Source organism: Ruditapes philippinarum, unplaced genomic scaffold (genome assembly GCF_026571515.1).
Source record: "Ruditapes philippinarum isolate M1 unplaced genomic scaffold, ASM2657151v2 ctg8796_1_1_1_1, whole genome shotgun sequence".
In the NCBI taxonomy this organism is placed as follows: domain Eukaryota; kingdom Metazoa; phylum Mollusca; class Bivalvia; order Venerida; family Veneridae; genus Ruditapes; species Ruditapes philippinarum.
This window is the reverse complement of record NW_026855665.1, coordinates 13,518-30,157: the sequence shown is the minus strand read 5'-3', so window position 1 is coordinate 30,157 and position 16,640 is coordinate 13,518. Positions and strand designations below refer to the sequence as shown.

Below are 16,640 nucleotides of genomic sequence, written 5' to 3'. Positions count from 1 at the left end.
ATATTTCTATTATAAAAAATAAATTCATAAATTAGTTGATCTATTTAACAATTTTATTAAATAAAGTAAAATAACTGCCATTTAAATCAGAAATACTATTCACTCCGTATCAATACGCAAGCGCAGAGAGAACAAATTTTCATCTCGGTGCTGGGGAATGGCGGCTCAAAGATGGATGTTTACTACAGAACAACTAACAAACACTCCCAGTCGAAAGTGTGGGATAGATGCCGACAAAGAACTCTCCTATCGTCAACAGGCTGCCAATCTGATCCAAGACATGGGTCAAAGACTTCAAGTGTATCCTACACGTTGCGCACTTGCGAATGGAACCTTCTCTGTCGGTTTTCATAAGGAATTCGATTATGAAATCGAAAGAAGGCTTCTAAAATCGCCGTTCGCTGACTGTTTATGACGAAAAATAAGAGACCTTCCAGCCAGGAGTAAACTAAAACGTTACAGATGATAAATCGCTCGATATACATAAAATGCACCGAGAAATGTTCGCGCCCGTCGAATGCCATGTGGTCTAAATAAACGATAAAATCAAACGAAAAAAATTAGTCATACCCAAATTTTTACAATAAAGGGATACACACTCCTTAAACATCTTAAATCTTTCTTTTTTAGTTAATATTTCACTAATTGCCAGCAGTATGAACTAATTGAAACTGGCATTACATAAAATACATTATGATGAATTGTAAAGCAATTTAGGGGCTGTCTCAAACTTATAAACCAGTAGAAGTCAAAGTTGAGTGAAACTGTGGCTTGCACAAGAAAGTTGTTCTAACATTCACCAGTATCATACAAAAGAACAAAGAAATACATATTAGAATCTGATATACTTAACATCCATCAAGATACATATTACAGACTACATAGAAGGCGCAAAATTAAAAAAAACAACTAAAAACCATCAAGTATACATTATATACAGCATAGACACACTAAAAAATTAGCAAATTATTTATAAATAAAACCTGGTAAAGACTAAGCAATAAAATGACAAGAAAGGTAAAGATATGCATAATGAGCAAGAACCCTGACATTTACATACACACAAACATACATATATAAATACATATATATTACATTTTTTCTGGACCAAGCACTTAAACACTTGTGTTGAGAGTAAAGTATGAATTCAGACTGGGACATAATGTAATTGGACAAGCAACTAGTTATAAGCACCGCAATATTGAATTAGTTTTCACCAAGTTTTTTTTAGCCACATAGTTTTTCATGTTATACCATTTCGTGGACAGTTTCATTATAAATCAGTTGAATTCCAAACCTCTTGCATATTCTGCATTTTGCCAAGACTTTGCTTTTTATCAAACACTAACAAACTTTTCATTCCTTGTTTTGAATAGGTGTGTACGGATTACTAACTTAGAAACTTGGAATGAAATAGCAGTTAGTGATTTCATACCCTTAACCTGGTGGTTTTGATCCTTGGTCACAATTATTAAATACATTCTCAAAGCATGGAAATAACCTTCTGTAATTTTTCGTTTTTACTATATTTTTGTAGCATCTTTTGCATTGTTAGAGTAGTTTTGACATATTTTGTAGGGGTCCTGCAAGTCCGTTCATGCATTATAAGATGGACAATTTGTATCTTTTGTATTCAATACAAAAGAATTGTTTTTTTTGTTTGTTTTTTTGTTTAATTGGCAGACTTCCCGCAAGTTAAAAAAAAGTCGGGCATTCGGTCTGACAAACCATGAAAATCTGTCAGACCAAAACAAAATTTGTTAGACTGAATAAAATTAATCAAAATCAAACGAAAATTTGTGTTTGCATTTTGTCAATGATGCTTTTTATTTTCACTTGCCCTGTCGGACAAGTGCTTTTCAAAATAACTTGCCTGGACCAAACTTTTAGTTGTCCCGGGCAGTCGGACAACCCTTAATGTCGAGCCCTGGGACCGTATCAAAATTTATCGGACATGTCCGTCTGACCAACGTATTTCGGGAAGTCGTAATTGGGAAAATAAGAGGCTATTTTGGATTGGGAAAAGGGCCCTATTTCGGAATCAGGTGATAGGGTTAAAAATGCCCTGTATTGTTATGATTTACATGTGAAATAAAAGATTTTTCCTTAACATATTTATCAGTGAGCAGCTGTGTATAAACACAGCCATAGTGTACATGCATAGATTCTACATGTTCAGATCCTTCTCTAGATTTCCTCGAAATGTAAGTAAAAGTTCCTCATTTATATTGCATGCACATACTACTTGAACCTTCAAGGACATTACCTATGAATTGTGTGGCACAATATTGTGAATTTATTTATGTTTGATATACATTGTTACAAATTGTATCCCAATGATCAGCATGTATGCAGTGTGGCTTACTTGCAGTTAGATTGATTCAGGAAAAATCACATCAGTATCAGAATAAAAGTAGCCCTTGATGCAACTTCATCTTGAACTGCCATTTCCTCTATCTACCTTTGTCATTGGCATCATTAATGAAGGTGTCTGGCCACTGTGGCAGAGTGACTAAGGTGTTTTGACTTCAAACTACTAGCCCCTCACTGCTGTGGGCTAGAAGCCTTCCAGGATTCTTTCATGTGAGGAAGCTACAGCTAGCTTATTGAGTGTCAGTGGTTCTACTTACCTGAAATAAATGCATGTAGGAACACCTGAGGTTTAACTTTGAAATTTTCCTTATGACCTTTACAATACAGTGTTGGTAAAATTAGATATAGATTTTTTGTAAAAGTATTAAGTTTTTTTGTGATTATTTATTTCAGGAAATGGCACCAGCATGTTTATTTTTGGCAGCAAAGGTTGAGGAGCAGCCAAGAAAGTTGGAGCATGTCATCAAAGTGGCCCATGCTTGTTTAAACAGAGATCATAATACACCAACTCCTGATCCAAGGACAGAGGTTCAATTTTATTTGTTTTAGACACATAATTACAGTGTTCGAAATTAGCAGTAGTCCTATAGCCCCTGACTACTAAATTTCTCCTTGGGCTACCAACTTTTCACAGTAACAAGCCCGGCCAGGCTACTGTATCTTTAGAGGCACTATAGGCAACTGTTTTGAACAAATGAATCGTGCTAGTGAAATATCTTTTGGGCTAGTGAATATTCCAATCTGGTAGTCTGACCGGCCTAATGGATTCAAATCCGAATATCTTACACTGTAATTAAGCTAACATCTGCCAAAAATATTGACACATCACAAGTTTTATGACTTAAAGATTTTTTGGGTATCATGAACATAGTTCAATTGTCATTTACTAGAGCTTTACAGCATTCCTGTACTTAAATATCACTTTGTAAAAAAAGTTATAAAGTTACTTCAATGAAGAATTGTAAACAACTATTAAACTTTTCCCTTAATTTGTGCCGCATTGATTTGATACCAGGCAAGGACTTTTCCCTTCACTTCTCATGTTTTTAAGTTGTTGACAATTTGGTCAGTAACTAGAACATTTGTGAAGAAAGATACTTTTTGGCTTCAAAACTGCATATGAAAACACTGCCATTGGTTTAAGTATGCTGCATTGCAAAGAAGGCAAAATGTGGCACTTTTCAGAAATTAGTGGAAGAATTTAAAAGTTGTTTAATAAATAGATAGCCATTGCTTAAATGTTTCACATTGAATATGTATAAATGTTTTATGGCAAGAAATTATCAGAGTTGTTATACTTTCAGGCTTACCTGGAGCAGGCCCAACAACTTGTCATCAATGAAAACATATTGCTACAGACACTAGGTGGGTGTATACTCAGTACACACTCATTTGTAGCAATATAATTATATCTCCAATATTATTGTATTGTTTTTATGCCCCCCATCACTAAGTAGGGGGCATGTAGATTTGCCCTTGAAAGTCAGGCTGTCTGTAGATTTACAAAGTGCATCCGTGTCCTATGTGCAAATTTCTGATTCTCGATGAAACTGAAATCACCTTGCCTGTATACCTGATAAGCAAAAAGATTTCATTGAAGGTGAATATTAAAAACGAACCATTCTGTCTTCATGTATTCCCATCCAGGCCTTTTTTGTTCCCTGTCTTTTCATAGAAAAAAAGGGGATATGTAGTAATGGGCAGCATCTGTCCATCGGTCACACTTTGTGTCTGGACCATAACTTGTAGTAAATGTTCACCACAATAAGACAATGTGTCATGAGCAGCAATCAGGCCCCTACCTCAGAGATCAAGGTCTCACTTGAAAATGTTGCAGGCTTGGTTTGAACCTGTTCATGGACGGTACTGGAAAGTGCAATTTTCCGTCCAGGCCCTCTAGCACCGACTTAAGCAGAATTCATCGTTTAACCTAACTAGTTGAAATTTTGATTTTTGAAACAAGGAGGAGCGCACTGTCCATGGACATGTATTGTTTGATGACATTACAATTCCATTCTATGTATAAACATAACTATTCTTTGTCTTATCATATGCTTATGTTACTTTAATGTTTCTGCTCTTTTATTTTGTACAAGCCTTGTGTACTTTAACTGGCATCAAATCCAGTTTTCATATTAATAAGAAACCATTATAGTTCCTTTTTCAGGTTATTAAAGCTAATCATTCATACTCCAGCCAGCTTCTGCACAAAACATTGCAATATCGTAGGCAGCTGCACATATGTTATATGTATAATAATTCTTATTTTAGTTGTTCTGTGTATTTTAGGATTTGAGGTGACTGTAGATCATCCACATACCCATGTTGTTAAAGCAAGCACAATCATTCTGGCTAAAGGTAATCTTTCTATGTGTCATAAATGTTTCTTCCTTGACTATGACTGTTATAGAGTTGAACAAATTTTGGTTATAGTTTTGGGAAGGTCAAATAATTATGTGAAATAATTTTTTTTAAAAAATGACCGCATAAGTTATTTGATAAATTTTGTATGTCTACAGCTGATATTATTGTGTGTTACCTTACTGCAAAGTTGTTATTGTATGTTCAATATTCAGGGTTCCCACGCTACCGGAAAAACGGGAAAAGTCCGTGATTTTCAAAATCGCGGCTCCCGGTCGTGAAAACGCCGGGAATTTGCTCCGTCCGGGAATAGTCCGGGATTTAGACCGTACCGCTAAGGAAAGTAATCGATATTGAACAATATGGCTGCCGCCAAAGCAATGTCCATATTGGTTTGGATTATTGATGTTTTCTTCCATCGCGGATGGTTTTAACAAGCTATCTTGGTATTTTGAACATTTTACAAATCAAATTTAGCTTTTTATACATCAAATGCCGTAATGGCTTTGAAACCTCGCTAGAAATTAACAATGAAAACGAACGAAAAAATTATAAGCACGTCCGTGTTTCCGGAGCACTTGAATTTACTGCACAGTCGTCAAGTTGATGCAGCAAATATGTCGCCTGCGCTAGTGCGCCAGTTGCGAGACAGAGAAATAGGAATACGGAAAAAAAATCAACAAAACAAATTACACCTTATACATTTGGATCTGACTAGCATCAAAAAAATTATATCTTTTATAATATATATGAGCCACCCCATGAGAAAACCAGCAAAGTGTGTTTGTGACAAGCATGGATCCAGATGAGTCCTTCATATCTGCACAGTCTCATAAGTATCCATACTGTCTGCCTAAAGCTTGTGTAACATTTTTAACATCTGAAAGCAAACTTCATGGATACTGATGTGACTGCATGGATAGCCAAGCTTGTCTGGATCCATGCTAGTCACACAAGCACTTTGTTGGTTTTCTTGTCATGTGGTGCTGCTAAAACATATGTAATTACTTTGCTGAAAATTTAATATAATTGCTTCGTTTCTCATTTACAATTAAAGTTTTGTTATGACTGACCCATGTTTAATAGTTTTATGCCAATTTGAATATTGTTAATGTAAATATATACTGTTTTCATTAAAATGACAAAACTCTTACAGGTCAATTAAGATTTGACTCATTTGTGCAAGTAAAATGAGCAATATTTTTATATGCCCGTTTGAAAAACGGGGCATATTATGTTTTCACCCTTTACAGGCTGGTGGGAAGTCTGGAAAAAACCGGGAATTCTCAAATTGAAAAACATGGAATTTAAAAAAAAATCCTGGAAAAAACCTGGAATTTCACTCCTAAATAATAGTGGGAACCATGAATATTAGATAGACTTATACTAATAGAACCTCAACTATTTTATCTATTCTTGACTTTGGTATTCCTGTTAAAATAGTGAAGGTACATTTAACCAAGTAACTTCATGGACAATTTATATGTAATATGCTTGTTTGAAAATGATCAAATAAAATGATGTTCAAATGCTCTTTTTTTCCAGCCAGCAAAGAGCTTTCAAAGACCAGCTACTACTTGGCCACAAACAGGTAAATTATAAAACTATGATGTAATATTCTTTGAAAACACTATAACATTTTTCATCCTAGCTGAATTTATGTAACAGATTTGTCCTTGTGAATGTTTGGTGACCAACAGTGTAGAGTCTGGGTTGTCTCCTGTCATAAAAGGCTATAAGAATTTCTATGAGTAATTGTGATGACAAACTTCAAAGAAAGGGACTCGTCAGTACCAGTTCTAGATTATGATACTTAAAAAAATGTCCAATTACTGTTGAAAAATTACTACAAAACAATTTTATTTAACAAAGTGCAGTGATACAAAGAGCGTAATTTATAATTTATTCATTACTATTTAGCAGTAATTCATCAATAAAGTACATGACTGGTTTAATTTTTTATTACAGTTTACATATGACAACACTGTGTCTCCAACATAGACCGACTGTTGTTGCATGTGTCTGTATATATATGGCTTGTAGGTGGGCAAATTATAAGGTAAGGTTTAAAAATATATCTTGTGAAATATTGTGTCAGACTTAATTTGAAGTTTAAATCTGTTGCACATTGTATATTACAGTTAAGCTTTGCCTTTAAAGTTGATATATCTCGAGTTTTATTTTCACTGATGGTATCCTAGATGACATACTTCCAAACTTAAAAGACCATAAATGTGGTCCCTTGTGGCTGAAAGGTTGCTATTAAGGGTTGATTAGTGTGATCGTAAGAGACATCTAAATGGGTTCGAATTACTGGAGTATACGCATCTCATAAGCAAGTTGGTGGTTTTATCCCCTGATGTTGCTTTAAGTTAGTAACACTTGAGGTTTCCTGATTTTGACGCCATATGACCTTAATTGTGTTGAGCCATAAAACCGAACAAAACAGCATGTTGAAGTAGATGTGGTAAACCTGTTTTGGCAAATTGGATGCATGTATATATATAAATATTCTCTCAGTTTTCTCCCCTTGATCATCTTAAAGAAAACTGCATGATTAACATATTTCTGCATATGGGTATATCTAAAGTTATGCAGAACCAATGGCTTTGGACCGTTTACGCTTGCATACACAAATTTTGGTCACCAGAAATATCTTGATTTGTAGAGGTAACAATGGTTTTATACAAAACACGCCTGTTACTGTTACGCTTTTATGGAATATTCTACCTTTTCTGATTTTAAAGAAGTAGTTATCCTTGTCTGCAAAATGAATAATAAACAATAAATAGACCAGTACAAAAATATTGTTAATGAGGATGTACATAGCATAATATTGGTTTTTATATACCTTATATGTTTATTTTCAGATTCCTCGTTCAAATGAAGGTCGTGAATGGTTCCAGTATATTGACCAAAAGGTTACAATGCCACTCATAGAAGGTACTCCATGCTCTTCAAAAATTAAGTTTTAGAAATGTCTGTACTACTTAAAAAAAATTTGAGCTTCTACTTTTTTAAAACCATTTTCATATGAACCAATTCCTATGAGCTGTTATGTTTTCAATTTTTTTTTAAATTTATCAAAATCTATTAGATAGTTTATGCTGGTAATCTTCAGTTAAATATTTAATAAAAAAAGCAAAAGACATGTATAATATTTTACCTATGTAAAAAATGCAAAGCACTGGTATCATCTTTACCTATGTAAAAAAAATAGTGCAAAATACTGATTTATTATCTTTACCTATGATTTGAAATTGTTTGAATGTTATAATGATGAAGACTTTGATTTGAAATCCTGATGTAAGATAAATTTTCATAAACACAATCTTGTTTAAAAGAAATTGTGATTATAAACGAATCTTAATATTCTATTTATTTTCCTCTTTTTTTCAGAATTATATAATGATTTCCTGAACATTCTCAACAAAAGTCCAATGAAACTGAAGAGAAAAATAATGGGATGGAAGGTAAACTCTAATAAGAATTGTGTTAAATAAAGTATAAGTATTTTCCAGTAAGAAGTCTTTATTCTCAATATATGTAGATGAAAGTCTTGCTTTTACTAGCATAATTTAAACATACAACCAGCCAAATGGAAGATTTATGTCATAGGTCTGAAGCATGTCTAATTTGTCCATGTACATCTTAGTTTATTAAAACACAGAAAAAGCAGGATATAGGAGATGCAAAACGACCAACACCAGAGTAGGTTTAACTGCTTTTAATGATGGTCTACCGGTTTCGGTCTCACTATAGACCTTCTTCAGGACCTTAGTTTATTGTACAAAATATAATATTTTTATGAGAAGTTAATAGAAATATTAGAAAATTTTTGTACATATTAATCAAACTTTGTTGTTTATTTATTTTTTTCTTCAGAAATACTGAATAAAGTCGAAAGTTTACATATATCATACTTCTCATATTTATGTGTTCTACTGTATTATCATTGCTTTTGTCTTAGTTAAGTGTGTTTTATTCATAATAGGGTAATGAAGGACAAAGTCGTGATGACGAGAGACCTTCACAGGGCAGTTCACAACCAGATTCTAATAGACCATCTACCTCTACACATACAAGTAACAAACACTCAAACCATGACCGACGTGATGGACCAGAGCCTGGCAAACATGCACATCCTGATCAAAAACAGTCTCATGAAAGTAAAGATGTTCGAACAGAACATAAAAAAGAACATTATCCAGAGAAGCGACCTAGTGATCATAAACCTGGGTCATCTTCTCATCATCCTGAAAGAAAACCTCAATCTGGTCATCACCCTGATCCTAAACATTCAAAAAGAGAAGAACGTCGAGAAGGGCATTCACACAGTCAGCCTCACAGAAAAGATTCTCATCATCCGAATACAGCCTCTGAACACCCGCGAGATAAGACCTTACCTTATGAACGACAGAAAGATTCTTCTCAGGTTAAAAAAGACATAAATCTGAACGGTCGAACTCATTCCAATAGTAGTTCCGCCCCTCTGGCTAAACCTCATCAAGAAGATTTAAAAACTGAAAATAAAGACAGTCCAGTAAATAAACCTGAACAATTACCTTCAGTCGATGTTTCATCTAATGTTCCTAATCCTCAAGCTCCGGCAGGATTGTTACAAAAATCAAAAACCGCTATAGACTTCAATCAATATGTTAAACGTCGAGAACAAGAAAGACTTGAAAAGGAAAAACAACTTGAAAAGGAGAAGACTTTAGAGAGACACGAGAGAGATAAACATCGAGAACGAGAAAAACAAGCACGATATGAAAGAGAAAAACTTGTAAAACATAGAAGTGCTGAATCAGAACTTTTAAATAAAACATTTTCAGAGGGAAGTGGTCGTGAACAAAAACATCGCCCACCAAAGTTAGATGTTAGTCTCCCACTTCCTGAAAATAATGTTGACCAGAAATCTTCAAATAATAAAGACAAATCTGAAAGACCATATAATGTGAATATCAAAAGTCCAATTAAACCTCACCATAATATTACAGTGAAAAGCCCTATAAAGAGCTCAGATCTTAAACAGCCAAAGTTAGAACTAGCAAAAGTGCAAATAACTCCAGAAAAAGATGGAGGAGATCCATTCAGTGTAAATATAAATACAGATCCTGCTATAAGAAAATTAATAGAACATGACAAACAAGATCCTGACTCCTTAGATCTACAGGCAAAGGAGCAAGATTCAAAAGATGGTGTAAGTGAATTAAATATAAAAAAAGAAATTAAAACCGAACCGGAGGATCTGGAACCGGGAGAAATTTTTGAGCCTGAAATTACCCTTAACCCTGAACATTCTTCTGCTCCAGACTTTAAAATTAAAGAATTAAACTATGATCCTGAATCTGGAATGGAAAGTGCTGCTGCATTACGTTTGGCTATCAAGCAAGAACCAAACAGTTCTGAACAAAGTTCTGCATTCAAATTGAAAATTCCAAATTCCGGAGTAAGTAGTGGAAACTCCCCTTTAAAAATTAAAATCAGTACAAAAGGTCTTTCAACTGATAGTGACCATAGTTCTGGTAAACATAGTTCACCTCATCGACATAAACATAAGCACAAAGATAAACATAAGTCCCATAAACATTCGCGTGATAAAGAACGACACAGAGAGAAACATCGTGAAAAGCACAGCAGTAGTAGTGTTGCAGAAACTAACGGACAACCTCTAAAATTGAGCATCAAGTTGTCAGATACTGGTTCTACAAGTGAACATTGGTCTGTTAAAAATAAGCATGATAAGTACAAACATAAAGCATCCATTTCAGATCCATCTTTAAATAAATCTAACAATGCTCTTGAACCGGAACGTTCACAACCCTGGTCAATGTCTGATTTAATTGTAAAATCTGGTTCCTCCAAAGCACAATCTCCCTCAAGAAAGCGTAGGCGTACACCAACAGTTGATCAAACAGTAGAACAGAATTCAAATTCAAAAGCAGCAAAAATGGGTTCAAATCGTATAAGACGTTCATCGTCATCTCATTCTGTTGTTAGTATGGAACTATCTGATGGTGAAGAAACTCAAGCTAATGGTCCACAAGACCAAAATACCCTGAATTTACTTAACATTAATCTCATGCAGGCTATTGCTCAAACAAAACAAAAAGTTGAAAGTTTACAAAGATCTCAGTCAACTAGAAATTCTCCTCGGGAACCAAAACCTTTAGTTAATAGACAACAATCGGGATTTGACTTAGATGGTATGATGTGGGCGGGAAGTGGTGCAGGTGAAGCTCCGCCTTTGCCTCCTGGCCATCCTCCTCCCCCGCCTCCTGAAAAAATGAAACCCCCTCCCCCACTTTCCTGATATTAAACTGTTACCAAGGAAATGGGAGATCAGAAGTATATGTTTTACTGTTGAGGAAACTTGAATTCCCTCTCTTTTTGTATGATTATACCAAGCAATTTTGTAGAAATTTGATAACATTATACACTAGTTGTGACTTTTTCAGTTTCTCACCATTGTATCTTGTCATGTATAAGAGTGGAAAGCTTGATATAATACTGATGATCGGGTACTAGTCCTTCATACAGTGATTCTGTTTCATCTAGTTATTTGAAGCCAGTGTTTATAATATGAGCCGCGTCACGACAAAACCAACGTAATGCCTTTGGGACCAGCATGGATCCAGACCAGCCTGTGCATATGCTCAGTCTGATCAGGATTCATGCTGTTCGCTTTCAGTTTCTTTACTTGTAATAGGGTTTGTTGTCGAACAGCATGGATCCTGATCAGGCTGCGCTGATGCGCAGGCTGGTCTGAATCCGTGCTGGTCGCAAACGCACTATGTTGGTTTTGTCATGACGCGGCTCATTTCATTATTAAATTTTATGTATTTTCAGCTGTATTCAGGTCGAATTTTGTTTGGGATTCTTATTTTTCAATTCATTTTTTCTTGCATGCAAACTATTGTTTATAGTATTTATGCCATAGTTTGGTTTGTATTATAATGATATTTGAGAAATAATGTTTTGTTCTGAAAAACAAAGAGCTAATATGTATTAGGGGTGCAACAATACAGTCAAACCTATAGTGCCATGTGTTGAGATGCAGATATCGTGTATGGCAACGCATTAATCCTGATAAAAATGTATGAGTAAAACTTCCGTGTATTTTCAACAATGTTAAAAGTCTATAAAACTTATTTAAATGTGGTGTCTTTGTTTTTAACACTCAAGATTGTCTTTATAACAAATGTTAGTAAATTTAAAATGCTGCAGTGCTTGAAATTGTCCAATGTACATGATTTAAGAAAACATTGCAGCTCAAGAATTTTTTACCAATGTAGGTATCATTGGATGCTTCAACACAATATGCTGGTATACCTGTCAACTGTTGCACCACTTCTACGTTATGAAACAAGTTGAATAATTTGTTCTGTTTATAACTGATTATCTGTACTGTTACAGTATTCTTTGAGAAAAAACTGTACTTCAAGAAAGTTTAAGTCTTAATCCATAGTTTGTTAACATGAGTTTAACCATTTAAATCTTGTATGACAAGATTTTCAGTATTACAGAAATATTGCTGTTTTATAATATAAACTTTGATAGTCACCTTGCTACCATACAATATAGAACTACAGAAAAGTGTGCCAAATAAAGAAAAGAACCCCTTAAAAGTGTTAAAAATACTTTTTCTTTCTTTTTATTTGGAAGGTGCTTTTTATTTAAAAAATCATTTCAAATGTGACATTTTCTCAAGTCTTGTCTACAAAAATGTATACTAACTTGTAACTTATTTGAGATTTCAGAATTGTTTAAAGTGTTTCATATAAGATGAACTATTTGAGCCGTGCCATGACAAAACCAACATAGTGCATTTGCAACCAGCATGGATCCAGACCAGACTGCGCATCCGTGCAGTCTGATCAGGATCCATGCTGTTCCCTTACAAACACTATAACAAGTAGAGAAAGTGATAGTGAACAGCATGGATCTGGATCCATGCTGGTCGCAAACCCATTTTGTTGGTTTTGTCATGGCGCGGCTCATTTGTATTATGTTGAAAAGATCTACAACTTCTATGGTGTAATGGTTGTCTTTAACACATCTGCTGCTCCAGGGTAAATGCTAAACTAAAAAATATGTGCTCAATAAGCGGGGTAGAAGGACTATCTGGTGTATGGGCCTACAATTTGTAAACTCCGGACCTTGTTTAGCCATTGTTTTTCCACAAAAGTTCAGTTGATTAAAAAATTTGTAACTGCTCTTCATTGATTTATATGGGGAAAATAACAGTTACTCTAATGTTCATAAAGTAATTACCTTCATATAAAAGACTCAACATGCTGAAAAATTGGCTCAAAACTTAGCTAGAAATAAAAATTGCATTCCTTGAGATGTTTGAATAAAGATTGGAAATTATTTACTCTCAGGTTTCTGAAACTACTGTTACTTCAAGAGAAACAAATTTTTGTATATTTTAATCAGGAAGTGGTGTTAATTTTGTTATGCTTTGATATAGTCTACTTTATTTTGTAATAGTTGATGATTGATGTGTTCATATTGTTATAATTAACAGAAAATTGTTTGATATTCTGTATGAAAAACAGTTTTATTTATAAATTCCATGTCAAAGTGTTAAATGTGTACAATGAAATATGTGTTTAAAATGTACATGAGTAAGGTCTGTAGGACTGTGAAGGAAAAAGAACATAGTTTTTTTTAGGGATATCATTAATGCTTGAGATATTCAGTAGAAAAGAATTACCAGTCTTCGTGTTTTTGTGAATAAATAATGGGAGAACTTTTAAAAATAATGTTTTTCGCTATTTGTCAGTGGAAAATGCTTGAATAGTAATGCTTTTTGTCATTAAATGTAAACTTACACAATATCCATTTACAATCTACAGCAAATATGATTGAATGAATTATCTGGAAATTCAGACAAAAAATAATGATAGCTATGCCCTTAATTGATTTGTTTAAAGCTAAAATTATTTCTATATCAAATGGAGTTGATTGTTGTACACCCGGAATATCTGGATTAGATTATATTAGCTGATTAAAGTCAATCATGATAATCTTAATCCCGCTACATTGCCCTGCTCTAAATTTTGAACTTTCAAGTGTTTAGTGAATGAAAAAAGATACAGGCCTATTAATAGTTTGGGAGTCTGATTTGATGGGACTGATATGTTGTCCTATACTGGATACATTGTTGCTGGGTCATGTTAAGGCTGCGTTCATTTGACTCTGCCTGTTGCTCGGTCATGTGGGGGTTGCGTTAATTGGACTCCGCCTTTCCTTGTTGATCCTGCCTATCATATTTTATTGTTAGTACTGTTGGCTTCATATTGACTGCAAATTGGAAGCTCATACAGTATCAAGTTCTTATAGATAGAAGTCAATTGTATTGGTAACTTTGACTGATACAGGAGAAAAATCCTAATTATTTATCTAACCAGATTTTTCTTTCATGGTCACAAATATAAATAAAGGATATTGAAAGAGTGCAGGATAACTAAATACTAAATTTATTGAACAAGTTGAATAATATGATATTGTATGAGCGTCAAGCAAGCATTCTATTGTTTCATTCAACAAGTTCTATGAATATAGTATTGAACTTACATGAAAATAATATTCAATTATCACATATTCAAAGTAACAATGATTAACCATTAAAAAGAGTAATTTTTCATTGACGCGCCTACATGATTAGTGTAACGCAAACAGCACGCTTTAACGCTATGTTTGTATATAATGCAAATGGCGTCATAGTGTTATTATATAAGTGTAATATCGTTTTTTATTAAATGGTTTATCACACTCCTGTACTGTACTAAATGTGATAGTCTTAAATGTATTAAATAAAACAATAAAAATGCTTGAACAGTTCAGATGTAATCGTTCAAAGTAGCTTTAAAATTTATGTTAAAAAAAGTGCCAAATGATTAAAAAAAAAAGAAAGTGATGAAGTCCTATCTGTACTGCCTGACATTAGACCAATGTTAAAATTTTGTTTTTGTAAATTTGTTGTGATAAGTTATATCAGTTGTGCATTTTGTAAGATGTTTGCCATTATTTTTTTCCTCTAAAAGAACATTGTAAGGACAGTGTAGATTGTATGTTTGTGTATGTTAACGTTGATAAAACTTTGACAGCTGGTATAAGCTAGTTATATATCAGTTGTATACCATGATACATTTACAATATAAATTAGCTCAAGACTACAGCATTTTAACGTCATAAAAATAATGGAGTAGATACAAAACTTTTTTACTCGTGTTTAATCATTATAAAGATGATCCAGAATTTTAAAAATAATTTTTGAAGGAAAATAAAAAATTTAGAACATTTTTGCATAAGATATATAAATGTATTGCTGTAAACGCTCTGTCACAAGTTAATGCCTGTTATTGTTAATGCCATATGTTCACCAAACTGCAGCACCAATTGTTAAGTTTTTAAATTCAGATGATAATGTCTGAGATGGTGGACTATTACTCTGCCAGTTTTCAGGAATGGACGTGTATTTAAATAACCTTACCATCTTAGTATCAAAAATAACCGCCTTCGTGGTCGAGGGGTTAGAGTCGATGACTTTAATCCAGTTACCTCTCTGGTGTGGATTTGATGCCCGGGAGATGCTTTGGTAGTTTAGCGCAGAGGAAGGTAGTCTAGTACTGGTGTAACTCTCCAGGAACGATGGTTAGGAAACTATCCGCCAATATGACTGAAATTCTGTTAGGAAAAGGTGTAAAATGAAACAAACAAACAAACAAACTTAGTATCAAAAGGGTTTAATTTTTTGCAACATTTTTGGAATCTGTTCAGACTGTACACAATTTTTGGCATTGTCTGTTATATTCCTGCCTAGCATATAGAAAGTAATGCATATACAAGTATTGTATCGGATGATTATGAATTATCGCTGAAAATCCATATTTTATTGTTTGTCTCAAATACCTGTTATTACTTTGTTTCCATTGCTAAGGAAAGATACACAGTTTGCATTAAGCAATATCATTCTTTATTTCATCATGTGGCTGATGTATTATGGACAAGTTAATGCAACAAATACTATTGAAGGCCTGTAACTTTAACATGATTTTTGACAGAGTTATGGCCCTTTATTGAACTGTAGAAAATGTACATTATTCAGGCACTTGTTGTACTATCAAGTTCTGTGAATAGTCAAGCATGCCGTCCTTCTTATGTAGGAATCAATATGGAAATTGTTTATCTTTTACATATATCTTAGTGATACAATAGAACTTTGGTCCTTCTATATTAACAGTATACTCATGATATTGTTGTGTTAATTGATTATAGAAATCTGGATGTTCTGCTAGGCCAGATGATGTCAACAAATGTATCTGGCTAATTAAATTATATCCAAAACCATACATACATACTCCTAGCATTTTGTCAAAATTATTTCCCTTGTTTAAGGTTTACGTACGGGCTTTTTTCAACATTTGATATGATGAGCCATCTTCACTAGCACATGTAAATGTTTCATTTGCTATGTCAATTGTTTAAATTTCAATTGTTCCATTAAGTCATTTCTAGGATTAATGTCTATATGGATTGTTCATGTGTATTTTAATGACTAAAAATACACACTGGCTAAAAAAAAACAAAAAAAAAAACAATGCATGCTCTCTTGTTCTTATACTCTTCATCATTAATTAACTTAATATTTTGTATATCTTTTTTATTGTGTAAACATGTGTCTACAAACCAAAGAAGAAATAACATTTTAAGACCCTGTTAGATTTAATAGTAATCATTCATTTGCTGAATTGAGCTTCATTTATGATCATTTGAACAAAATTAATGTAAGCTCATTTTCTCATTGTTTAAAAATAACTTCTAGGAAAAAAATGTGAATTTAAAATACAGGGTAGACTTACCTGTAAAAATAGAATAAAAATGTCTACCTGACA

General features: G+C 33.6%; 1 protein-coding gene across 2 annotated transcripts; it reads left to right on the top strand.

The window, feature by feature from the left end:
* The first annotated feature begins 12 nt into the window (after positions 1-12).
* Positions 13-16,433, top strand: LOC132744060 (cyclin-T1-like). 2 transcript variants are annotated; one of them, XM_060732666.1, is made up of 10 exons: positions 13-300; positions 2,123-2,204; positions 2,767-2,901; positions 3,678-3,738; positions 4,663-4,731; positions 6,280-6,325; positions 6,703-6,793; positions 7,605-7,677; positions 8,134-8,207; positions 8,729-16,433. In XM_060732666.1, exons 1-10 carry the CDS (start codon positions 158-160, stop codon positions 11,048-11,050), a joined length of 3,096 nt encoding a protein of 1,031 aa, XP_060588649.1. In that variant the 5' UTR covers positions 13-157; the 3' UTR covers positions 11,051-16,433. The 2 variants fall into 2 exon arrangements, with proteins under 2 accessions (XP_060588649.1, XP_060588650.1); XM_060732667.1 differs by lacking the exons at positions 13-300; positions 2,123-2,204; positions 3,678-3,738.
* The last annotated feature ends 207 nt before the right edge of the window (positions 16,434-16,640 follow it).

What these genes read in the sequence shown, in the direction of transcription:
- LOC132744060 (XM_060732666.1), top strand. Translation starts at nt 158, where the DNA reads ATGGCGGCTCAAAGATGGATGTTTACTACAGAACAACTAACAAACACT. An exon ending in ATGGGTCAAAGACTTCAAGT is followed by an intron (nt 301 to 2,122) that starts GTATCCTACACG and finishes CATATTTATCAG; the next exon opens with TGAGCAGCTGTGTATAAACA. An exon ending in CATATTGCTACAGACACTAG is followed by an intron (nt 3,739 to 4,662) that starts GTGGGTGTATAC and finishes TGTGTATTTTAG; the next exon opens with GATTTGAGGTGACTGTAGAT.